This window comes from Hyperolius riggenbachi, chromosome 1 (genome assembly GCF_040937935.1).
Source record: "Hyperolius riggenbachi isolate aHypRig1 chromosome 1, aHypRig1.pri, whole genome shotgun sequence".
NCBI lineage: Eukaryota > Metazoa > Chordata > Amphibia > Anura > Hyperoliidae > Hyperolius > Hyperolius riggenbachi.
In genome coordinates this window covers 385,327,046-385,353,131 of record NC_090646.1, presented here as the reverse complement: position 1 = coordinate 385,353,131, position 26,086 = coordinate 385,327,046, and the positions used below count along the sequence as shown (strand labels likewise).

Here is a 26,086-nt window from a genome sequence, read left to right as displayed (position 1 = left end):
AAGCCTTTGGATCCTCCTGATTCTTCCTCCAATGGGCTCTTCCAGCACTGTCCCCCCACAAAACCATCTACGTAGGCTTGTTGACGGGTCATGCATGCACAATAACATTGGCCCAATCAAGCTTCAGTGGTAAAAATCGAAGCCAGATTAGGTCTATGCTACTGCACATATGTGAGCTGTCTGCGGAGTAGCATGGATCTGATTGGGTTTGGCTTTTTCTGCCGGAGCCCGAGTGGATCTGTGCTACTATGCATGCATAGTTTGTCTGCACTTTGTGAATCCATACTCTGGAATGGTTTGGTGGAGGAGGATGAGGGAAGCCTCTGGAGAGTCCAGAAGCTTTCCCGTGTGAGTTAAGTATCTCATTTTATCTCCCCTAATCTCACAGGCTTACTTTGATAAGCCATGGATTTGATTACTCCATTGCTGCTTATACATTGCATTGCAATTCCCTGGGCTTCCTTGCAGGGAGAGGTGCATGAGAATAGATTATAGCATCCTCCAAATGTGTAGACTCCTTCCCTACATACTGGATCTGTTACTGCAGTAAGCCTAGAGAACCCATAGGCTATGTGTGCCATTTGAGTTCTGGCATTGTGCAGACATCTTGGTAAGCACTGACCCCATGACACAGATAGATGAGAAGTCGTGAAGTCCTGTACTCCAAACTGTATACTCTTCTCATGGGTTCTAGCAACTTTGTCCTGCTTCCCCCCCCCCCCCTTCCCCCAGTATTTAGCAGCTGCAGATGGAAAATGACAGATAACATTAGATGCCATTCACTTACAAAATAACTTGTCTAGTAATAGCATAAGTTTCATCATCTATTTCTACACGAAAATAGAATTGTGATTTAAAGTACGCCTGTCAATAGTTTAAACCTACCAAGTATTGACAAGGACTTCTATGATGAAAGAGGAACTTTAGGTGTCTTGCAGGTATTTCTCTTTGTTTGTTTTTGGGCAAGTGTAAGTTCATTTGCCTCAAATATAATAAATTATATATTAGAACTTACTTGCATAATTGGACTAATTGCTAAAACCATTCTTTTCTTGCTTGTACAGGGAGGAATGAGAGTTGAAAAAGAAAGCTAAACAGTTATTTTATGTACTGCTTTATCTTTCAAAAACTAGTATTGTATCAATAACAGGTCTGTATAATGGAGAGAGGGTAACTACCCTGGACCGGGCCCCCATCCCCCGCAGAGATCTGTCGGCATGCCCCATCCCTCCACCTCCATTACAGGGGTGGGGGGGAGCTAGGGGGCCCAGTCATGTTCCTTATTATGCAGAAGAGCAGGCACAGGCAGTGCAACAAAATCGTTTATTACACTTTACCTCTCCGCAGTGTCTGCATCTCCTCCACTCAGGGTCAGACTGGGACACTGAGGGCCCGAACCCCCCCCCCCCCCCCCCTCATATTGGGCTCACATACGCATGTACTCTAGAAATTTTTCACTATATATACACATAATTTGGTAGGACATTAGATTATGGTAGGGAATAGATTGTGAGCACTTCTGAGGACAGTCCATAACAGGGAGATGTCCCACCCTGACAAAATAAATGGGTGTCACCATGTGCACTGGAACATGGGTGTGGTCATGATGGGTCATGGGCAGACTTAAAAATGCACAAAATAACAAAAAAAATACACAAAATAAGTAGCAGTGCTATTCACAGAGAGTGGGTCCGACCAGATACATTTTAGATAAAATAAATCAATAAAATAATCAAATAGTTACATGCCTCGTGATAATTCATCAAGTAGTCAAATGCCGCAAAATAAAAATATTAAGTAGTCAAACTCCTCCAAATAAAATAATTAAGTAGCCAGGTGCCTTACAATGAATAAAATAAATAACCAGGTGCATCAAAATAAAATAATTTAGTATCCAAATGGGCCCTGTATACATAAATTAAGTAGCCATGTTTCCCAAAAAAACAGACGTGATCATTTGCCCATATATATCAGTATTAGGTAGCCAGTGCTGGCTGGGGAGGGCTGGGTGCTTTGCTGGGTGGCCTTAGAGTATGCAGGGCCAGGGCCTGAGTCAAGTGTCATATGAAGGGCCTAGAGCCTGAGTATAGTTGTCCCCAGTATAGGTAGCCAGCTATAAGTGTCCCCAGTATAGGTAGCAAGTTATACTGTAGGTGTCCTCATTATAGGTAGTTAGCTATATGCACCTCCAGTATAGGTAGCAAGCTATAGGTGTCCCCCGTATAGATAGTTAACTATAGGTGTCCCCAGTATAGATAGCAAGTTATAGATGTCCCCAGTATAGGTAGTTAGCTGTAGGTGTCCCAAGTATAGGAAGCAAGTTCTATAGGTGGCCTTAGTATAGGTAGCCAGGTCTATAGGCATCCCCAGTTTAGTTAGCCAGGTCAATAGGTGTCCCCAGTTTAGTTACTCAGGTCTGTAGGTGTCCCTCCCCAGTAAAGTTAGCCAGGTCTATAGGTGTCCCCAGTTTAGGTAGGCAGGTCTATAAGTGTCCCCGGTTTAGGTAGGCTGGTCTATAAGTGTCCCCAGTATAGGTATCCAGATCTATAGGTATCCCCAGTTTAGGTAGCCAGCTCTATAGGTGTCCCCAGTTTAGGTAGGCAGGTCTACAGGTGTCTCCAGTATAGGTAGGCAGGTCTATAGGTGTCCCTCCCCAGTATAGGCAGCCAGGTCTATAGATGTCCACAATTTATGTAGGCAGGTCTATAAGTGTCCCCAGTATAAGTAGCCAGGTCTATAGATGTCCCCAGTTTAGGTAGGCAGGTGTGTAAGTGTCCCCAGTATAGGTAGCCATGTCTATAGGTGTCCCCAGTTCAGGTAGGCAGGTCTATAAGTGTCCCCAGTATAGGTAGCCAGGTCTATAGGTGTCCCCATTTTAGGTAGGCAGGTCTATAAGTGTCCCCAGTATAGTAGCCAGCCAGGTCTATAGGTGCCCCCAGCCTGGAAAGAGGGGGCAGTGAGCACAGAGCGGCGGGGAGGGGGGCAGCCTCCCCCCTCCCTCACCTGGGCCCCCCCTTTCCATGCTTGCCCCTCCAGAATTGCAGCCAGCCAGCGGCAGTGAGTGGGAATCACTTACCGAGCGTCCGAGTTCCGCGTGGCCTGCCACTGCTGGTCTGGTCTTCTGCACTGTCCAATCACGCTCTCACAGGACGTACAGTAAGAGCGTGATTGGACAGTGCAGAAGATCAGACCAGACCAGCGGCACGCAGAGCACTGGCGCTTGGTTTTCGCTCGCTGCCGCTGGCTGGCTGCAATTCTGGAGTGGAGAGCATGGAAGGGGGGCCCCAGGTGAGGGGAGAGGCACTTGAAAACTAACCAGAAAGTGAATGGAAGAGACGCATGTGCTTGAAGCAGGTAATGTATAATAACGCTACTACTGCTCTGCCTTCAACAGGACCGCCTCCCGGGCCCTTTCCCAGCACTGCACCCTGGGCACTGTAGTGTCGGTGGGGGCTATCATTACGCCTCTGTAATGGAGATATTGATTTATATTTATAAGTATTCAATAACCAAAATTATTTATGGTCATAATGTAACTTGATAACAAAAGTGATTTTCTTATTGATTATTAAAATAACAAACTTCTTCCTATGTTCTTAAATGGTGCAGCAGTGCAAGAATTATGTAGCATGAGAAATGTTGCGTGTATCATTCCTTTCCCTTGTGCTCGGGCTTTTTATTGTTAAACTGTTGTTATATTTTGTTAAGCTTCAGGCTACATCAGCCTTCTAGTACTATAATACAACGAATAGTGATGTTGGCTTGACACTAAAGAGCAAACAAAAACGTAGCTGTTGGTAGCCTGACTAAATTTTTTGCTATGCTGGCTGGATTTAGAAAGCTGCTTCAGGATATTACTGTTGGCTAGTTATTTGTGTGTTCATTTACACATTTAGTTGAGTTTAGGTTTTTTATGATTCCATTGACTTTGTCACAAATAATTGTAACCACTTTAAGGTAAGACATATTGTTACTGTATGTAAACATTTAAAGAAGCACCAAACATTCTAATCAAAATACGTAACCCAGTGTGAAAGAGCTGCTAATAGCATACACGTATACATGGACCAGGGTAATCATGGGTGAATAAGAATTAAATATATGTATGTGTAGGTTGCCATGTCATTTTATTACATTTCAGGCTCATGGTATATAATGGTAAGACTGGTACACATGCTATAGTGTTCTAAGCTGAGGTAGCTGGTCGGGCTGTCTCTGTCAAGAGTCTAGCGTGTGTATAGCCACCCCGATGCATTGCCAAGAGTACTGGAAGATGCTTGGTTGTATGCCGTGCCCCCTTCGTAGCATCAAAACATGTTGTGAGGCTGTAGCCCACCAAAGCGTCTGTAAGGTGCTCGAAGGATGGAGTCTAAACCCTGTGGTTTACAATAACACCTCATACACACCTACAAGGCATGTCTTTCAGTAGGGATGGGGACCTGTTCCCTCAGGTGACACTGCAGGGCTGAGGCTGTCAGACGTGTTCTGTTCCTATGCAGGGGAGAGGTGGGTCGAAGGAGAGATGTCATATAGTGGACAGGCTAAATGGTGAGAACAATACTCTTGGCTGTAGATAAGCAAGAGGCCGAGGGGGGCTGAGACTGTTTTACACACAGTGGATTCTTGGCAGAGCTGGTCATTATCAGCCGCCTCGCCTCTAACGTGTGTATGGGGTTTACATAGCATATCGGCACACCTTTATTCACTGTGCAGCTACTATCCTATCCTATCTTGGAAATCCTTGCTCTACATGGCAAAATGGAAAATTTCACAATTCACTTTAGTCAGTAATCTATAAGTCTGTATATGGCAACTATGTAAACAATCATGGTAAGTATAGTAGAGTTTCAATTTACATCAGTGGATGGTATTAAAGCTCTTTTACATTAGTCAAAGTATAAATCCAGGCAATTTTTCTTTACTGTCTTTAACTCCATTCAAGAAATTCCTTTCATTTCCTTTTGCCAGTGACAAGGTAGAAAGTAAGTAAGGTGAAGCTCCCAATAACTTGCATCTGTCAGGTTAACTGCTGTTCTCCCTGCACTGCTTGTCACGTGGCTGCAGAATGCCGGGAACTGTTTGTTCAGCAGCGTTAATATGAACCCCAATCCCTCCAACCTATTGGTGATAAATGTGATGCTTTTGCAACAATAGCATTGAAAACCTTGTGAAAATATATAAAAAATGCTGAAATAATGATTATTTGCATAAATATCTAGAGGATACAGTGGCCCTTATTCAACTAACTTTTTCTCCTAGGTGATTGTCATATTCTCTTTTAAATAGCCCTTTGCAATTTAAAAAGTGCCAACAAGTACCAATAATATAAAAATTATTTTAAGTCTTTTTTCTTGCTGGTGGTTTAAAAGGCATTTTATTGGCAAGGTGTGAAAATATCACCTAGGAGAAATCTTAGGAGCAAAGCTAAGGCTTCTTTCACATCTGACAACGCTTGTAGTAGCCGTTCTCCTGCACGTGTTATGGCCTGTGGCGTGTCGTCGGGATGTTACAGTGTGACGCAATCAGCGGCGTTAGTTATTAATTCACCTGACGGGAAAACACCGGCTACTGACGATTAAAAGCTCTCGGGTGAGTCGAACCACAATGCACCAAAACGCAGTGTTGGATGTGAAAGGTAGAATTAAAGTCTATGGACTTTCATTTTACCTTGGTTAATACAAAGTATTGACTTTACGTTAAACCACAGAAAACTGGCTCAGATGTGAAAGAGCCCTAATTGCATATGGACCAGTACTGTATGTTTAAAATAAAATAATTAAAATGTTTCCTTAATTCATTATTTAAAAAGTATGTTATTTTGCTTATGTCCCTCGTATATAATTTTTTTAAATTCATGTTATGTCCTATTTAGCATACAGGAAGGTTACACTGAGCTTGTACTGATAGTAAATTATCATCACTTTACTGTAGTGCAGATGAAAGTAAGCACAGACAACTAACAGCTGATTTCTGTAATGTGAACAATTGTAGTAACAAGCTTGCATTTTAGAACAGAATTTAAATAAAAAAAAAGTACATTGCACTATTTTAAGCATATAGATATTACATAATATTTTAAGCATACATTTACATAAGTGCACTAAAACTTTTTTTTTATTGGAATTGCAGAAAGGTTGCACTGCTAAAAAAATATAGCTTCCTTTATTGCTGTCTGTTACTCTGATGCAGGAATTATTTTAATGTTCTGTCACTAGTAAAACGAAAAGTGAGTTCAAATTTCCACAGTATAGGCAAGGACAACCATAAGAACCACGAGACATGTTAAACTTACTTCCCAGTATTATGGCACTATGGCGAAAAATTTAAAAATTTTAAATATGTGCAATGATAGACAAATAAGAAGTGTGTTTTTCCAGAGTAAAATGAGCCATAAATTACTTTTCTCCTATGTTGCTGTCACTTACAGTAGGTAGTAGAAATCCGACAGAAGCGACAGGTTTTGGACTAGTCCATCTCTTCATAGGGGATTCTCAGCAAGGCTTTTATTCTTTATCAAGATATTCCCTAAAAAAGGATTTAAACAATGATGCTGGCCAGCTTCCCTGCTCGCTACACAGTTTTTTTGGCAGTTGGACAGAGCAACTGCCATTCACGAAGTGCTTTTGAAAATAAATAAATCTCTAAGAATCCCCCATGAAGAGATGGACTAGTCCAAAACCTGTCGCTTTTATCAGATTTCTACTACCTACTGTAAGTGACCGCAACATAGGAGAAAAGTAATTTGTGGTTCATTTTCCTCTGGAAGAAACTGACTTCTTATTTATATATGTTTGCACATATTTTACATTTTAACATTTTTCGCCATAGTGCCCCTTTAAGTCAAAATACATTTTGGTTGTTCCACTTTTAGAAAACTGTGTAATTTAGGTTTAGTAGCCCTTTAACAATTAGGCTTATAGGAATGTTGCTGAAAAGGCATGTGAATAAGGCTAAATGAATTCAAATGTGATAGGGTAATTTAGTAGCTGTATATATTTTACTCCTACCACCGTATTTCCAGAGCCTTACCCTTCTGTTTTTACTGTGATGTTGTAGAACTTGGATCATATGGGAAACTAAAATATTATGACACTATGACTGAAGAAGGTAAGATTCTTTTGTAAAATACTCATGCTAGCATTTTGTCGTTGTTTGTATGAGCTTTTGTGTACTTTGTTTTATTCACATGGTTATTGCTCGTTCCTGCATGGTCCACCAAAGTGGCTGGTATTGGTGTTAATGTGGATGTTGTCCTTTTTTTGCCCTTCAGTCATTTTGTTGTGCTGTTGGATATACATTCTATTTTTGGGGTCTGATTCTTATAAAGGATGACTAACTTGTGTTTAGCAATAACAGCTAAAAATATACCTGCATTATATAACATGTGTTCATTATGTTACTTATATAGCGTACATAAAGATATACTGTATATATGTATAGGATGTTGGACATTATCTGGATAAGCATTGTATAAGCATTGTTATGCTGCTGCATGGTAACTAGATGCTGATTAGCAAATAAAAAGAAAAGTTTATTTTAAAAGTTAGCTATTTGTATTTGTACACCATGTTCATTTCTGTTTTGTGCTAAAAGTGTGCTGTGCATTATCAGTGCTTGGAACACATGCTTCCAAACAATGTAATAAAAGGCCTATGATATCATTTTTTGAAGATGTTACTGCCAAAAATATGTAAACTAAGCTTGAAAAGAGAGAATATGAATTCAAAAGAATTGAAACTACAAGGTATTTTTGCAATTTCATTTGAAGTAAAAACTAATGCATGTGTGTTTTGTGATAGTTAATCTTCAGAACTGGTTGTGGTACTAGAGTTTGTGTCATGCCCAGAGATGGATTAAGGTGAAATGGGGCTCTAGGCAAGTAACAACTTTTTCAATGGCCATCTTTTTTGGTAAGATAGGGTGAGAAGTAGCATTAGAGAGACTCTGTAACAAAAATGTCATCCTTTTCTCTACCATCCTACAAGTGCCTAAACCCATTCTAATGTGCTCTGGCTTACTGCAGCACCTTCTACTATCACTGTCTCTGTAATAAATCAATGTATCTTTCCCCTGTCGGACTTGTCGCCCTGTGTCTGGAAGGCTGCCACCTCTTCCGTACTGATCTGTTAGGCACGCCCCCCCTGCAGGCGCCCTCTATGCACACTCCAGCGTGGGTGTTATTTACATACGCCAGCAGCGTCTCTGCGCTCTGATATCAGTGAGACAAGAGAGCTGGATAATACAGACAGGGCAGAGCTGTCTGCAGGAAGAAATGATCAGCCTCACAGCCTGTCACTAGTATTCAGTGGATGAGAGCTGCAGAGGACAGAAGGTAAACACACAAATGATCTTTTGAGATTCAAAAGGAAGGCTGTATACAGCCTGCTTGTGTATGGATGTATTTTCTATGTGTGGACATACTGTACACCAACCTACTTCCTGTTTTGGTGGCCATTTTGTTTGTTTATAAACAAACTTTTAAAAACTGTTTTGACTACTTTTAATGCAGTGGGGAGCTGCGAAATTGTGACAGAGGGTAATAGGAGATGTCCCCTAACGCACAGGTATGTTTTCTTTTGTGCGATTTTAACAATACAGATTCTCTTTAAAACAGGCCCCTGATCACTCTCTCTAGGACCTAGGTAGCTGCCTTGAGGATGATCCAGCTCTGGCCACTCCTCTGAGTATCCCAAAAAGCCTCAAGGGGATTAAGAAAGTGAACTTGCAAAGTGGTGATGTTAAATGTAAATCACCTTCCACTATTCAATGATCAGTTTACTGTGATTGCCACTATTAACATCACATAGTTTTCCCTTCAATAATTGCTCAAGTTATGATGCCTGTTTTGAGGTGGGTGAGGACAAGCTAGCCAGTGTTACTCTGAATCTAATAAACTCTGTGTAACACTTTGCATTAAAGGTTACTTAAGTTGGGAAACTCACCTTACTTTTTTGGTCATGTCATATTGGAACATTGCAGTGTACACATTTTAATTTGTGGAGACCACGTTTACATTTTTGAGTACCCGAGCTATTTCTTCTGATAACTGTTAAATTGACTTGGAAGTGAAAAAAGTATGATAAAATGAATTGTATGTGTAGTAGAGATAATTAACCACTTTACCCCCCCCCCCCCCCCCAGTGCTAAATTTCTCCGTCCCTCTGCGCACCGCTTCACCCCCAGGGACGGAGAAAGGCGCACTTGTTTGTTTAAAAATCGTACAAAGTACACAGCGCTGGCAAAGTTGAATCAATGTCTACACTAATGGTGGTGCGCGTTCTAACAACTAATCACAATTAACACAATTATACAAACTAGATCGCGCTACTGCTTCAATGAGTCCTTGCTACCATATACATGAATCAATTGTCCATAACCTATCCGGTGCGGTTCCATATATTTCTTCAGGCTAGATCGTGGGCGTTCAATAATGCTTAGGCTTCTGTACATATACACCTCCACCACACCCTTAAGACTGGGCACTCACCCTTATCCACAGACCCTCTGCCAGATGGGTCTATTGCGCCTTGGGATACTCTTAGGCGATCCCCAGCCTTTACGATCCACACTTGAATGGTAAAGCAACTTCTTCATAAAGCATGCACCTAAAAGTAAAGCACAAAGCCTCTCATAGCATAAAACCGTTCAGTTAGTTTAATAAAAGTTAAAATTGCACACTCACATGTCCATACGATAAAATAGCGCACAGAGTTTTTTGGATGGGCTCTCCCCCATATGGTGGCCGTCAGGGAGGGCTAGAAGTGAAACCGGACCTCAGAATGTCTCATCCCCCTCGCCGCTGATCCACCACACCAATTCACTTCCTCTCAGGTGTTTATCAAACTAACTGAACGGTTTTACGCTATGAGAGGCTTTGTGCTTTACTTTGAGGTGCATGCTTTATGAAGAAGTTGCTTTACCATTCAAGTGTGGATCGTAAAGGCTGGGGATCGCCTAAGAGTATCCCAAGGTGCAATAGACCCATCTGGCAGAGGGTCTGTGGATAAGGGTGAGTGCCCAGTCTTAAGGGTGTGGTGGAGGTGTATATGTACAGAAACCTAAGCATTATTGAACGCCCACGATCTAGCCTGAAGAAATATATGGAACCGCACCGGATAGGTTATGGACAATTGATTCATGTATATGGTAGCAAGGACTCATTGAAGCAGTAGCGCGATCTAGTTTGTATAATTGTGCACTTGTTTGTTTACTGGCTGGGAGTGGGCCGGGAACTCGCGGGCACACTCCAGCCAGCCAGCACAGCAGGTGACTAAAAAAGAATGGCAGCAGCGCTGAAAGGTAAAAATCGCGCTGGTGTTTCAGGGGTAAAACCCCTCAGTTGTGAAGTGGTTAATAGAACATCAGTAGCAAAGAAAATAGTCTCATATTTTTATTTTTAGTTATAGAGCTTTTTTTTATTATAACATTGCATTATTCTGTCATATTTGCAATTTAAAAACCACACTCTGTATTTTACACTATGAACCAGAGAAGAGTTAATGACCATATGAACTTCCCTGCACCTTATCTGAAGCTGTCTCTCACTGTTTCTTGACTGTTTAAGTGCTTCAGAAGACAAGATTGTATCTGACCCAAGTTTGGTCAGAGAGCTCAGAGAAGCTCTTTTGCATACATAACAAGTGAAGTTTCTTAGCTCTCCCTGTACTGGAACCAATATGAGACTCTTTTCTTTGCTACTAATGTTCTATTTCTTATCTGTACTACACATACGATTCATTATCTCATAAGTTTATTTTCACTTCAAATTCTCTTTAAGAGAATCCTTTACGCATAATTAACATTTAAGCTTTGCAAGGCTCCTCACAAGTTGAATGGCTTGATACCTTTGTTTGTGAAAATCCAGGTATTTAAAACAAAATGCATCATTTGACCGCCTGCTTTATTTCAAACTAGTTTGGTAACTAAGTTGCAACCTAGGAGGACAGACTTCTTCATCAGGATATGATGACTTATAGTATAGTTAGAGTAGGGCTGTCATACACAATAAGTGATGCTAGTTAATTCCCCTTCAATTTCATTACTAAATGAAAATGCATCATAATGCAATTGTATGTGTGTCTATGCACGAGTCTATAAAAGACCTTCTATACACAAATGTACTAAAGCTCTACTTCTCACTATAGATCCATAATCCTATACTACAAGGTGAGAAGGTGTAAATGCCTAATTCATGGCCCATGCACTGCATGCAGCCCAGCATGAGCAGGATACCTGTTGTGGACTGCAAATATGTTATCCCTTTTCTTTCCAACAGTCCTCTCCTATACATTTGATCTCTGCCACTACATCTTCCATCCATCATACATGGAAACTACAAATTCTGAATTGCATTGGGAAATATTATGGGGACACTAAGAAGCTGGGACATGCTATGGTGGGCACTAGGAAGCTGGAATACAATTATTGGGTCACTGAAAGCCTGGTACACACTTCTAGGGGTGTAAAACACGTCTTCTTGGTAGTGATGCTGATATTCCAGAATGTTGTCAATAATACCATCACAGATTTCCTCAACTTATTCTTGGTGGCATATTGGAATGATATTCTGATCTTCTCTACCTCTAAAGAACACAGAAAACATGTTCAAAAGATCCTGGGATACCTGTGTATCCACAGGCTTTGTACAAAAGTGGAGAAATATGACTCAATTTCTTGGCCTTATGCTCACTAAAGGTATCTCCAATCCATGGATCCTGACAAATCTGGGTTAGTTTCCCTACAAAAATAGAGTTCAAGGATTCCTAGGACTTGACAACTTTTATCAAAAATGCATTATTCTTGGCCATTATAAGCAAAGCTCACAAGCAGCCTTACTCTTCTCCCTTTCCCTTCTTTATAAGCTAAGCCAACAGTTGTGAATTTGAATATACTCTTTCCTCGACAGACATCCTGAAACACTCACACCCCTACCTTGTATTTCATGTTAGAAGTTGATCACTTTGAATTCAATAGAAGTCCTAGAAACTGGAGCCCAAAGCCATACTTTCTCCCATAGCTTTTTTCTGCCAAAGATGAACCCTTTCCAGAGATATTATGACAATGGAGACAAGAAACTATCTAACCCCCCCCCCCCCCTTCATACACACAGATGCGTTGCTAGGCTGAAGACTGGTGATGGTGATGCATCTGTACTGCATCAACTATATGCTGTCACCTGAGGGATCAAGTCCTGATCCCTGCTCGGTGACATCAATCACTCGGTGTGTACGAGGTTTAATGGCCCATACTCACGGGCTACATTTGTTGCCTGTCGCTAGCACACGTGAGCGTGTGCGCGACAGGCCGGCGACAGCTCGTCGCCAGGTCCCTCCGCGTACACACGCGGAAGAGGGATTAGTGCAGCGACGGAAGCTGTCGCCGACGCTCCTCCCCCCGCCGGAAGTGCCGTGTATTTTCTATTGGTTGCTGTCGCTAGTTTGCATACTCACGCGGACTAGCGACAGTTGCGGCGAAGTTGCGGCGGCAACTGTCGCCAGGCGATTGACCGCGCCAATCGCCTGGCAACAGCAGCGACGAGCGACGGTTCGGGGTATACTCACGGGCGACCTGTCGCCGCAACACGCGCGCGCCACGTGATTGCGGTGACAATTGTAGCCCGTGAGTATGGGCCATAAGACTCTTGCTCCCCATGTGCCTGCTTTAAAAGTAACTGTAATAAGCACTTAGGATTATGGAGACCATCACTCATACAAACCTGCCCCTGGGGCAATCTTTCCATAAATTTTGTTGTTGAATTTCCAGTGCCCAAAAGCTTTAGCTCTATCTTTGTATTGGTAGATAGACTCACTAATATCATGCATGTTCTCCCTGTTATGGGAACTTCATTCGCAGCAACCAAGACAAAAGTTGTTCTTCATGCAGTAAGAATATTCAGTGATGTCCACATCAAAACTGTGTCCTATAGGAGAGTTCCATTCATGTCTCAATTTTGACAGATCAAGGGAATTAATCAGTCACCAGAACAATATGTCAGAGGTTTCTCCTCATCATCTTATCAAGACAGTCAGGTTTATCTTCTTCCAATGGCAACATGTACTTATAATAAGTTTTTAATCTGCAATTTCTTATTCACCATGAGAACAAGGAAAAGACCTGCAGACTGAGCACTAAAACCATTCTTTGTAAATTACATTTTTCCATCTGGCCCCTCTTCCCAACTGTTCAAATGTTTCTCTGGTATTTTGTGCCCAGAACTTAGTTTCCTTCCAAAAGACTACTCTAAAGAATCTTTAAGCACTGCTTTCCCAAGCCCAGACCAAAATGAAAGAAGAAGAGTGGCTCTCTTGTCTTAAAATCGGGTGAAAACTCTATGCTAAAAACAAGAAAGTAGCTTAAAATCTTCAGCTTATGTGTTGTTATAAAGAGAAAAAGTGCAAAAAAAATCTGAATAGCTAAATCATATGTTCATAATTGCTCAAAGTCTGGCAAGAATGAATGAAAGAACTTGGGATATTTGTGCTTGAGGAACACTATCATTGAATTGGCATTACAGAAATTTGGTTTGATTTGGCTGTCTTTATTTAATGAAAGATGATCTTTTGGATGCACTGGGTAACTATGGTGTAATATGTTGGAAATGATCTGATCCAAAGAAAGAAAGATGGTCAAATGATATTTGTAATGGTGTATATGGAATTACACATAGGTTTACAAACTGATAAATTAATAATTGAAGTATGTTTTAGATAGCCCAGTGATCTGCAAACTTGGCTCTCCAGCTGTTAAGGAACTACACGTCCCACAATGCATTTGCCTTTCTGAATCATGAATGTGGCTATCTGACTCCTGCAATGCATTGTGGGACTTGTAGTTCCTTAACAGATGGAGAGCCAAGTTTGCAGATCACTGAGATAGCCTATAATTAGCTACCGTCCCAAATAGAAAGGGCTGCATAGGGTGAGGGTCGCACAATACAAAGGAGCCGTTGAAAAAATGTCTTTGGCCCATATTCACAAAAGCGAGGAAAGTTGGCATGCGTTCACTGCAATTTTTCCATTACTTACAGTGAAAAGGTAGTGCAACCCTAGGTAATTTTGACCGTCTCTGGTGATGAATATCACAATGTAGCAACTGAGAACACTGTGTTCTCAAAAGTGGCAGGTGTTAGGTAACTAGGTTATGCCTCTAGATATTGGTATTAAGGTGGGCATTTGACATGCCAGTGAGCGTCATGAAGATACATGAGTAGTGACACCTGAGGCCATGGAGATAGGACGCTGGACGTGTGACTGATGGGGAGCTTTCACCACTGGACAGCGAGAGGAGAGTATCATCTTGCGGCACCCGGGTCAAAAGTCACTTAGGTCAAAGGCAGGCCCAGCTACCTAATTTCACTGTGCTCCCAGCTCAAGGCAACTTAACTGTTTGCTGTCCACCTAATGCAGGATGGTGGCGGGACAGCGGCTCTCTCAGGTCTCAGCAACGCCATATGGCATCATCTCGCAAGAAGCGATATTTGACGGGAGCTCGTATGAGCGTAAGCTCCCGTCAGTAAATGCAGCGGGCCCCAGCAATCAGCCTACCAGCCAACGATTGGAGCTGGCAGGCTGGGTTTTTTTTTTACATTTAATAAAATAAGTATTTATATAGCGCTGACATCTCCTGCAGCACTGCACAAAGTATAGTCTTGTCACTTAACTGTCCCTCAAATTTGCTCACGATCTAATCCCTATCATAGGCATATGTCTATGTATGTAGTGTGTTGTGTATATATCGTAGTCTCCGACCAATTGAAGGGGAAGTCAATTAACTAACTAACTAACTCTGTATGTGTTTTTTTTTTTTTATTTCAGTCTTTTTTAATTAAAATAAACAAACTAAAAGTAGTAGCAGCAATCAAATACCACCAAAAGAAAGCTCTATGTGTGAGAAGAAAAGGGGGTAAAATTCATTTGGGTGCTATGTTGTATAACCGAGCAACAAACCATTAAAGTTGTGAAGTGCCGAATTGTAAAAAATTGCCTGGTCACTAGGGGGGTATAAACCTCTGGGGCTCAAGAGGTTAACTGTGCTTTTGTGTATGGACCTTTGTGCCTGTCATAAGGCAAATAGCCATGTCAGTCGATTTCAAAATAACCTTCCTCCTCAGGCTTACTACTGCTTGTATCCTCCATTCTCAAAAGCACACTAAATTTTTCAGCCCATTAGAAGCCCTTGTAACATATCAACAGATGGCCTCTTCATTATAGTAAGTAAATAACAGTTGGTACTCTTCAGTACTTTCTAGTGTATGGAAGTGGGGATCCGTTTTTGAGAATGGAAGATGTCAGCATCTATAGACTGAAGCATATAATTAGTGTTGGGCGAACAGTGTTCGCCACTGTTCGGGTTCTGCAGAACATCACCCTGTTCGGGTGATGTTCGAGTTCGGTCGAACACCTGATGGTGTTCGGCCTTTTTAGTTCGGGTTCGCCCGAACTATTCAATGCCCGCCCGAACATGCCGCAATACGGCCCCCCTATGGGGTCGCAGGCATAAGGGGGGAGCATGCCCCGATCGCGGGGGGGGGGGGTCGGAAATTCCCCCCACCCCCTCCACTAGCGCTCACCCCTCTGCCCGCTTCCCCATAACAAAAGTTTGTTGAAAGTTAATACTAGTACCGGTGGCTGGCTGCTGGCCTGGCAGTGGAGTGAGTGAGGAGAAGGAGTCCGCCTAGGAGAGTGACGCGTTGAGGCCGGGCAGCGGGCGGTTCAGCGGTAGTACCCTTGTGGTACTTCCGCCCTTTCTCTGACCTCACGTCCTCTATGTTATGACGCATACGAGGGTACGCGTCACGCGTACCCTCGTATGCGTCATAACGTAGAGGACGTGAGGTCAGAGAAAGGGCGGAAGTACCACAAGGGTACTACCGCTGAACCGCCCGCTGCCCGGCCTCAACGCGTCACTCTCCTAGGCGGACTCCTCCTCCTCACTCACTCCACTGCCAGCAGCCAGCCACCGGTACTAGTATTAACTTTCAACAAACTTTTGTTATGGGGAAGCGGGCAGAGGGGGGAGCGCTAGCGGAGGGGGTGGGGGGAATTTCCGACCCCCCGCGATCGGGGCATGCTCCCCCTTATGCCTGCGACCCCATAGGGGGGCCGTATGGCGGCATGTTCGGGTCCCCATTGACTTCCATTGAGTTCGGGGTTCGGGCCGAACATGCCGAACATCTGGCCCATGTTCGGCCTGTTCGGCCCGAACCCGAACATCCAGGTGTTCGCCCAACACTACATATAATGTAGAAGAGTTTGGGTGACATGAGTATAGCTCTTTTTGAGATATGATAGAGACTAATGTTATATATAAAGCCACTAATATCAATAATTTTAGGAATTTCCCCAGTTCACAAATAAAACCATGGGACTGTATAAACACTGAGACCCATGTGTAAGGTGACCATGTGGAACCAATGCAATTAGGCAGTAATGTGAAACAAGAAGTGTTTGAAGAAAACATTACTGAGCTCATGTACTTTTAGAATCTAAAAACTATCAGGTGAATTAGGATAAGTGCATTATTATTTAACTTCTCTAAAACTGACTAAAGTATTAGGGTGGCCATAGACTTATAGATGTGCATCAGATTCGACCATCAGATGTGTGGCTCACACTAGGAACAGATTTCATTCTGAAATCTATTGGAAATCGATCTAAATGCATTATTGGACCATTAGATCCAATGCAACTCTACGGGAGCAGATCGACCTAGATTATCCATCCTGTCAGATAGATCAAATCTATTGAAATGCCGCGAATCAATCTATCAGCTGATTCGATAGAATCAGTTTCCAATCGATCGATTCCATAGAATCGATCAATCGATGGCTGAAATCGATGGCTGAAATCCACCAGTGTATCCCTTTAGTATTACGGTATTTGGGCTAGTGTGAAAGGCCAGCGACATAATGCAGGTCCCTTTTGTAGAACAATTGCATTTTAAACTACACCCAGTTTTTATTATAAATGTGCTCATTTGCAAAAAAGGTAAAAAAAAAAATGGATCATGGGGCCGTATGTGAAAAAAAAATTTTACTTTATAGTATCAACTTACCCAAATAAATAAATACACTCCAAACCAGACTCACCAGTTTGAAATGGCCATGGTCTTTTTATTATTCGGGGTTGAAATAAATGCAATATATGTATTTAAATAAATAAGATCCAACAACACTACTTAGCTAATTATCTCAAGTAGGAAAACCCAACATAACAATAAACCACTTCAAAATGATCAACATTTTATCAACATCAGCGTGTATCAATTATCCCCAACATACGGTAATATTAAATTTACGTTTTCTTTTTTTGGCCAAACAGTTCTATGTAGCAGACCCTTGATAAGTGCTGTACTTCTATAAGACTGTTTATAACAAGTTATTATTATTATTATTATTACTACAGATTTAATATTTACACACTGGAAATAAATTAAGGACTACTTATTTTCTTTGTCCAATGCCACAATTCAATACACAGACAGAAGCGACTGTCAAAGGATACCTACTGTATGGCATACACAGCTTCACATTGTATACATTCCTATGAGGAACAAGAATCGGAATACACTTTAATTTTTTTTTTTTACAACCTCAGCTCCACATTGCCATTGCCAGACTCAATTGCAGGCTTCATTGACACAGTCCTTGTGTCTGGCTGTTAGTGTGCACCATAGTTCGCTTGTAGTCAATATATTCATTCTTTATTTTATAATCAAGAAAAAGCTTATGTAAGCCAAAAGTTGGAAACAACGTATAAGACCACACCTAACACATCCGTACCCCAACCCCCTTCCATTCATACTGACTTTACTATACATGCACATTCAACCAGTTACCTTTCGTCTGGATAGTCGAGTACCTTCAATCTCATCCATCCTCCTTTCAAACTGACCAGTTTAACCACTTCAGGACCACAGGCTTGCACCCCCTTAGTGACCAGGCCATTTTTCACAATACAGGGCTGTGCAGCTTGGTCAGGTTGCTGCACAGCCCTACAACTTACCACACAACTAAATCTTGCCTCCTTTTTTTTGTCATTAATAGGACAATCTGCCGGAGGTCTGTTTTTTTTCTATTGAAAAAAGGGAGGCTTTTCCCTCCCTCCTTCCTCTCTCTCCCTCCCTCCCCCGTGCTGTCCTAAATTGCCACAGGACGGCGAACAGCACTGTTCCCCACCTCTCATAGGCATCAGCCTATGAGAGGCCACGCATTACGAGCCGCTCTGAGAGACAGCCAAGTGTCCCTCGTACAACACTGCAGGAGATAGCAGCGCATGTGTTCCCTGCTAAACTGCAGCTCCAGGACTTGATGCCAATCGGCATTAGGTCGGTCCTGCGGCTGCCGCCGCGATCATGCCCATCGGCGTGACGCGGTCGTTAGGTAGTTATTTCCCCCTTTTCCTCTCTCTTATTGAACTCCCGCTCCCAAAATCAGGTTTCTCCAAATGTCTCTTAAACCCATTATTGTCCTGCCCTCTTTTGGGCCCTCTATTCAGTTTACTCAAAATTCTTCCCAGAAATCACACATCTTTTTCGGGAGAGATCCATTTTTCGACCTGGTTTAAATTCGGTCTGATTCCGCAGCCTTTTCTCTCCAGGGACCTGAGAAAGCTGCCAATCTGAACTCTGCACCATATATTATTATCTTCCTCAAGTATACCGTTCAACCCTAGCTCCAGATCCCCTCTTAAATCTAATAAACTTGTTTCTGGGCTTTATCCATTATCTTTGAACCATTTACACTTGTATAATATTATTGTAGCTTTTAGGTGGGAAAAAACATAAGATCTGAGGATAAAATAATACCTGGGGAAAAAAATGATAAACATTAAAGTAGAATTGCTATGCTAAGGAAAGTAAGAAAACCGTTTAAAGTACAACTTTAAACACATTACAGTCTTGGTTCATTTACATTTATCTTATTTTTCATTTGGTTATTATTTTTGTTAATTTTAAGAGACTGGTAGGTTCCCTGCATACCTCACTAGCTGAAGTCAGTAAGAGGGAGTAATGATCTGGCAAGCCCCCCTCAAAAGTCAGTGCCAGGGTTTATGGCTGCTCTTCTCTTTAGCATAGATATAACAAAATGAGTCGACAGAGATTGCCTACTTGGCAAAGCACATACAGTCTGATTGTGCCTGTCATATCTGGCTGACCGTCCACGTCTGCTTCAGCTTAATTATCATTGAAAATAAAATCATCTAAATATAAATGTAATATCAACAGTCGCATAAACATAATGATAACCTTCAGTCAATTTATTGCTCGGACAGCTATAAATGCATAAATAGAGTAACAGCAGGTATAAATATTTAATATAGATATGCATCATTAAACTGACAATGGTTTTGAAGGATACTAATACTTAATATGAAGACAAAAGTAACATCATCGCAATACAAGTAATCACTGGAGTCTCTGCTCAAGAATTATTTTTTTTTCTGGATTATACGTCATAGCCAGCCTGAAACATCTGTGCAGATCTGAGATTCACAGATACCAGCCCTGGCAAGATTCCACCCAGGGTGTTATCCTTTGGTGTGACCTTCAAATATAAATTAAACAAACTGAGAACAGAGAAGGAAAGGACAAATATCAACCTGTGATGCTTGGGGGAGAGTGTTAATGAATTTCAAGTCTTACTCACAGTAAAAATATAACATTCCATTTACGACATGATCTGAATTTTTCTATTATATTTACTAGGAAGGATTTGCATTCAATGTGATGTTAAACACTTGTCCCAGTGCAGAAACCGAGAGACAGATTAGGATATATGCGTATAATCTGCAGTTAGGGCACATTCACACTTAAAAGCGCAAAACGGTAGTGCTTAGCGCTATCATTTTGCGCATGTGATTTTACCGCGAGTAGCGCAGTAAAATAACTGTACACTCTCGCGATTCGGAGTGATCATGATCAGCGCTTTTATAAGCACTGCATCGCGAATGCTCAAGAATCACAAGAAAATGCTGCAGGTAACACATTTTGCGATTGCTGTTAATCGCGAAATGCCTGTGATCGGTGGCAATCAAGGCAGTGACATCACTGCCATAGTGTTACAATTGCGGTAGCACTTTAAAAAGCAGTATCGCTTCGTTGATTAGCAAGAATCACCCGCTAATCGCCCTAGTGTGAATGGGCCCTTAAAGTGTATCAAAGCTTAATGTAAGGTATTTCCACTTCCCTACCCCAGGTTATTTCCCTTTAAAAACCACAGCAATTTTCACATATCATGCTCTTCCCATCCATTCGCCAATAACTTTATCACTACTTATCATACTTAAATTTACCATATCTTACTGAGGGTTTGGAGTGAGAGTGAGGCTACTGAGGATGCTGGGATGTATGGAGAGAGAGGGACTTATTGGGGGTTTGGAAAAGAAAGAGTGAGGCTACTAAGGATGCTAGGGGTGGAAAGGCAGAGAGAGAGACTTATTGAGGATCTGGAGGCGAGAGTGTGAGGCTATTGAACATTAAGTGGGGTAGGTAGGGAAAGAGAGGAGCTTAAAGGGGCACTTCACTATAATGAATTAGTGTTTATACAGATGCTGGATAAAATTAAGCCAGCATGTCACAGAGCTTGCAATGAAAAAGAGTTGATTTAATGAACACAAACAGATCTTTTTTCACTCACATTATCTTTTGCCATACCATCACTTCTGAACTAAAGTATGTACAAGCCGATCAGCCCATTATCTTGTAGGGGAACATCTGTTGTAACTGACCTGTTTCTCTGATCTATCTACAAGTCATGTTTATGTTATCTCAGTACATCACAGTTCCCCAACCCTGTCCTCAAGGCCCACCAAAAGTGCACATTTTGCAGGAAACCACACACATTCACAGGTGGGGTAATTAGTGTCCCAGCAGAGCTGATTAACTACCTCTGAGGATTTCCACAAATGTGCACTGTTGGTGGCCTTGAGGACAGGGTTGGGGAACACTGCGCTTACATCTCCCACTCGTAAGGCTGTAAACTGCAGTAAATCCAGCTATGCTGCTCTTCCTGACAGCGTCAGCAACAACGCTCTGGTGTGGTGGGGGAAGCAGGAGAATCATTTTATGCATACAGGCATATGCCTGGGGGGGGGGGGGCAGAGCTTTTGGAGGGCAGGGTGGAGTCCTTGAGCCCAGCATTACAAAGAGTCTGTGTAACGATTGTGGAATTATCTCCGTGGTCAGCGCACAAGCTGCGTGCTGACACTGCGGAAATCCTGCACAAGCATTGAAACAACAGAACCCAGCTTAGGTGCAATGCACCTGTAGAGAGAAATTCCCACCGGCAGATGTAGCTGTGGAGTGCAGAGGAATAAATCCTCTGCACTGCCACAGATGCCAGTGGGAATTGTACAAGGTGAAGCAATACAGGGCAAGATAGCCCTTAGAGAGAGAGTGTGAGCACAGAGACAGAATGTATGTATGTCCACCAATTCAGTCGCCACCCAGCGACGGTGAACACTCAACAACGAAGACCAAGTGGGAACGCAATCGCAAGAATGGCGATTGCTGATAGCGACACAAGACCGAGTAAGACAGAGCAAAGGAGAACAAAGACAGAACTGATAACAAACTGCAAAGCAACACAAAGTAGCAGACAGGACTAACTACACACGGTCACCACACGATAAGCGCAATAGCGACAAACGCGCGTGCACGGCACGGTCACCACACGATAAGCGCAATAGCGACAAAGCGTACCAACCCTGACTAACCAAAGAAACACGAAAACAAATAGAAAACGCGAACGCTTGCTAAACGGTTACCTCACAGAGACGACAGCAAGCGTTCGTTCCAGACAGGACAGACAGAAGGAGTAACCAGTAGCAACTGCAACTCTGGCTATACTCCTAGACAGGATACAGAGAGATCCACCGCCTCTACCGCTAGGGCGAATGCGATCCAAACAGACAGAGCGATTCTCTGTCGGCCGCCGCTGGCGACAGAAGAATTGCAACAGAAAGACAGAACAAGCAATACAGATAATATTAGCAAACAATATGCAGAGGGCTGAGACTCATTGTAAGTCTAGCAGGATCAAACCTTTATGACCGGCAGGGAATTCTGGGAGGAAATGGTATTTATACTGCAAGCCATCAAAGGAAGCAGCTAAGCAATTAGCATGACAAGTGGATGCAAATTCCTTACCAGCACAGTAACTCTGCAACTTGCAGAGTGAAGACAGGTCTCTTTTCCAGGGACCTGCAGCACTCAGACCTAAAAAATGGTCAAAAAGCTGTCTGCCTGTGCAGACAGCAGAGCAGATCATTACAGTCTGTAACATGAAACCCAGGAAATGATGTCAAAGGCCTTGTCAATGTCAAGAGCCAATGACACCATTGGGGTATCAGTTTGTTTAGCATGCCAGATAACAATAGTTTTCCTTACATTATCTTGGGCCTGTCTATAAGGTATACAACTATGCAAAGGTCCAGAGAGCACCACAGTATATTATATCAGTATAACCATACACATGTGCATATCTACAGTCAAATAAAGTATAAAGAAAAGAGAAAAGATCTTACAACGCAACAATTGTATATCATCAAAAATATTAATAACTTTATTATGAATCACAATAGAGATAAAAAAAAAACACAAAAATCACTGTAGGTAAAATCGGGGAAAGACAATTAAAATAACCCTTTATGGGGTTAGGGTGGGGTGGCTGCACAATATAATATATGTCAATAAAGTACGGAGGAAGCAAAATAGCAATTAAATATACTGCAAAGAACGATCTACCCACAAAAAATTATTATAAATAGTATTATAATATCACATACAAAGTCCAAAGTGGCCAAAGTACATTCATTATAAAATATAGAAAGATCTATCCATCCTATATGAACAAAAGTGCTAATAGTGCAAACCAAGCATCAAAAGTACTCAGGACGGCCACCGTCTACATAGTTAAAGGGAACCTTAACTGAGAGGGATATGGATGTTTCCTTTTAAACAATACCAGTTGCCTGGCAGTCCTGCTGATCTCTTTTGCTGAAGTAGTGGGTGAATCACAGACCTGAAACAAACATGCAGCTAATCCAGTCTGACTTGAGTCAGAGCACCTGATCTGCATGCTTGTTGAGGGGCTGTGGCTAAAAGTATTAGAGACACAGGATCAGCGGGAGAGTCAGGCAACTGGTATTATTTTAAAAGGAATATCCTTCTAAGTTTAGGTTCCCTTTAAGAAGCCTGAAATAAGGCACTTATATTACAGTCAGGAACTGTCAAAAAGTGATGAGCAATGTGAGAGCAAAATAGAACCGCTTATTACCTGTCCGCAGGACCGCCAAACTGCGCCACAGCCACCCCAAGAGGCCAAACACGTGTGTCGCTGGTGGTCTCTTGGTGGTCTCTAAAGAAGCCGGCATTCACCGGCGACACACGTGTTACACAAATACAAAAATAAACATCGGGTGAGCAATTAGAGCCCACCAACAGAAGGGGGGGGGGGGGATTCACTTGTGTGCTGCGTTGTATGGCTCTGCAGCAAGCTTTTAAAGCTGCAGAGCCCTAAATTGTAAAAATAGCCTGGTCACTAGGGGGTGTAAGTCTATGGTCCTGAAGTGGTTAAGCCAGGCATAGCTCCATTTAGACATTTGGCTAAGGTCCCAGTTAAGATTTTATCATCTTAATTTAAGAGGGCTCTAGGCCTGAAGCAGATTAAGTGTATTTTTCTGGGGGGATGGGGGACTAGCTGGATCCCTATTTTTTAAAGTCGGCCCTCCATCAAGAAGTCTGAAAAGATGTGGTCCCCTATGCCCATAAAATTGGAGAGCACTGACTTAATGAATAAAATTGCTCATTTTTTACAATGTGTTATTATTTATAAATTATTTAGTCCTAGTTGCCTGTAAAATCTTACTTTATCCCAGATTTAGTGATGTCGCCACCTTTACCGCTGGCAAGTTGGATCACTGTGGAATGTCCATTCCTAACCTCCTTCTGTGTAGTGAGCAGAAAAATAATTTGATCTCCCAGAGTGAGAGGAGTCTGCGTGACATCATAGCCTAGGCTATGATCATAGCCTAGGCTCTAGTCACTGAGAGGGCAGGTTAAATATCAATATACAGCAATATATAGATATAAGAAGTGTGTCTGATGCTGGAGCCTGGATAATTCATGTAAAAATAGGTATCCTACCTAATAAAAGGCAAGTGTCCCTGCGTCCTGTCCCTGTGTCAGTGCTTTTGCGCTACTGCGCATGTCCTACACTGACAGCCGTTGGGACAGGACGCTGGACGGATGCGGGGGGCGGTTGCGCGCGTGTGTGGCGGTGACAGACCTAGAACCAGTTTTTAAACGGGCTTAGGTCACTAGTACGGAATAATTGCTGACATTCTGCTATAAGTCGTTTATGGGTTTTCTTTTTTTTTTTAAAAAAGCGTTTTGCACAAGTTTGGATGTTAATTAATTGCTCACTGTCCTTCACTACAGATTCTTTTTTTAGTAACTTGTTTTTGCAGATTATTGTTCAAGTTATTTTTTGTCCCCTAAATGAGTGAAACATTTGAAAGGAGAGCTAAGCAATGAGATCATATGTTATGATCAAACTTATGTGTAATTAAATCTCTAAAATGGCAATCCATCTGATATTGCATCAATTTCACTTTGTATTTGCAGGCATCTTTAAAGTGGCTACAGCCACCCCCTATGCCAAACTTAAAGGACAGTAAAGCTGAATTTGTTTTACATAATCCCCTTATGAAGAGGTGCTTTCACCATGCTTGACCTACATAAGAAGGTGAAGGAATGAATTAACAAGTACCGTATATACTCGCATATAAGCCGACCCGCATATAAGCCGACCCCCCAACTTTTACCTGAAAAAACAGGGGGAAATGATTGACCCCTATATAAGCCGGGGGTAGGAAATGCTGGCCGCCTTATTCCCCTAGTGTGTCCCAGTATAGCTAGTAAAGTGCCCAGTATGGGTAGGTAGTGCCCCAGTATAGCTAGTATAGTGCCCAGTATAGCTAGTATAGTGCTCAGTATAGCTAGTATAGTGCTCAGTATAGCTAGTATAGTGCCCCAGTTTAGCTAGTATAGTGCCCCAGTTTAGCTAGTATAGTGCTCAGTATAGCTAGTATAGTGCTCAGTATAGCTAGTAAAGTGCTCAGTATAGCTAGTATAGTGCTCAGTATAGCTAGTATAGTGCTCAGTATAGCTAGTATAGTGCTCAGTATAGCTAGTATAGTGCTCAGTATAGCTAGTAAAGTGCTCAGTATAGCTAGTATAGTGCTCAGTATAGCTAGTATAGTGCTCAGTATAGCTAGTATAGTGCTCAGTATAGCTAGTATAGTGCTCAGTATAGCTAGTATAGTGCTCAGTATAGCTAGTATAGTGCTCAGGATAGCTAGTATAGTGCCTAGTATAGTGCTCAGTATAGCTAGTATAGTGCTCAGTTTAGCTAGTATAGTGCCCCAGTTTAGCTAGTATAGTGCCCCAGTTTAGCTAGTATAGTGCTCAGTATAGCTAGTATAGTGCTCAGTATAGCTAGTATAGTGCTCAGTATAGCTAGTATAGTGCTCAGTATAGCTAGTATAGTGCCCAGTATAGCTAGTATAGTGCTCAGTTTAGCTAGTATAGTGCCCCAGTTTAGCTAGTATAGTGCCCCAGTTTAGCTAGTATAGTGCTCAGTATAGCTAGTAAAGTGCTCAGTATAGCTAGTATAGTGCTCAGTATAGCTAGTATAGTGCTCAGTATAGCTAGTATAGTGCCCAGTATAGCTAGTATAGTGCTCAGTTTAGCTAATATAGTGCCCCAGTTTAGCTAGTATAGTGCCCCAGTTTAGCTAGTATAGTGCTCAGTATAGCTAGTATAGTGCTCAGTATAGCTAGTATAGTGCCCAGTATAGCTAGTATAGTGCTCAGTTTAGCTAGTATAGTGCCCCAGTTTAGCTAGTATAGTGCCCCAGTTTAGCTAGTATAGTGCTCAGTATAGCTAGTATAGTGCCCTGCCCCGCACTGCCCCACACGCTCCCTCCCTCCCTCCGCGGCCGCTGCTGCTGCTGCTATTACCTGCTTCAGCGGCCGCTTCCTAATCCGGGTTCCCCTCTTCATCCTGCGGACTCCGTAAGTGTATC

The 26,086-nt window shown here is 42.2% G+C and overlaps 1 protein-coding gene across 4 annotated transcripts in view; it reads left to right on the top strand.

Moving 5' to 3' along the window:
- Positions 1 to 26,086, top strand: part of SLC24A2 (solute carrier family 24 member 2) — a 259,384-nt gene that overhangs the window by 182,045 nt on the left and 51,253 nt on the right. For 3 of the 4 annotated variants that reach the window (XM_068234400.1, XM_068234401.1, XM_068234399.1), the window contains exon 6: positions 7,057 to 7,107. The exons of the other annotated variant lie outside the window; for it this stretch is intronic. In XM_068234400.1, coding sequence (XP_068090501.1) covers positions 7,057 to 7,107 — 51 coding nt within the window. The remainder of the gene's footprint in view (positions 1 to 7,056; positions 7,108 to 26,086) is intronic. 4 annotated transcript variants of the gene reach the window in all.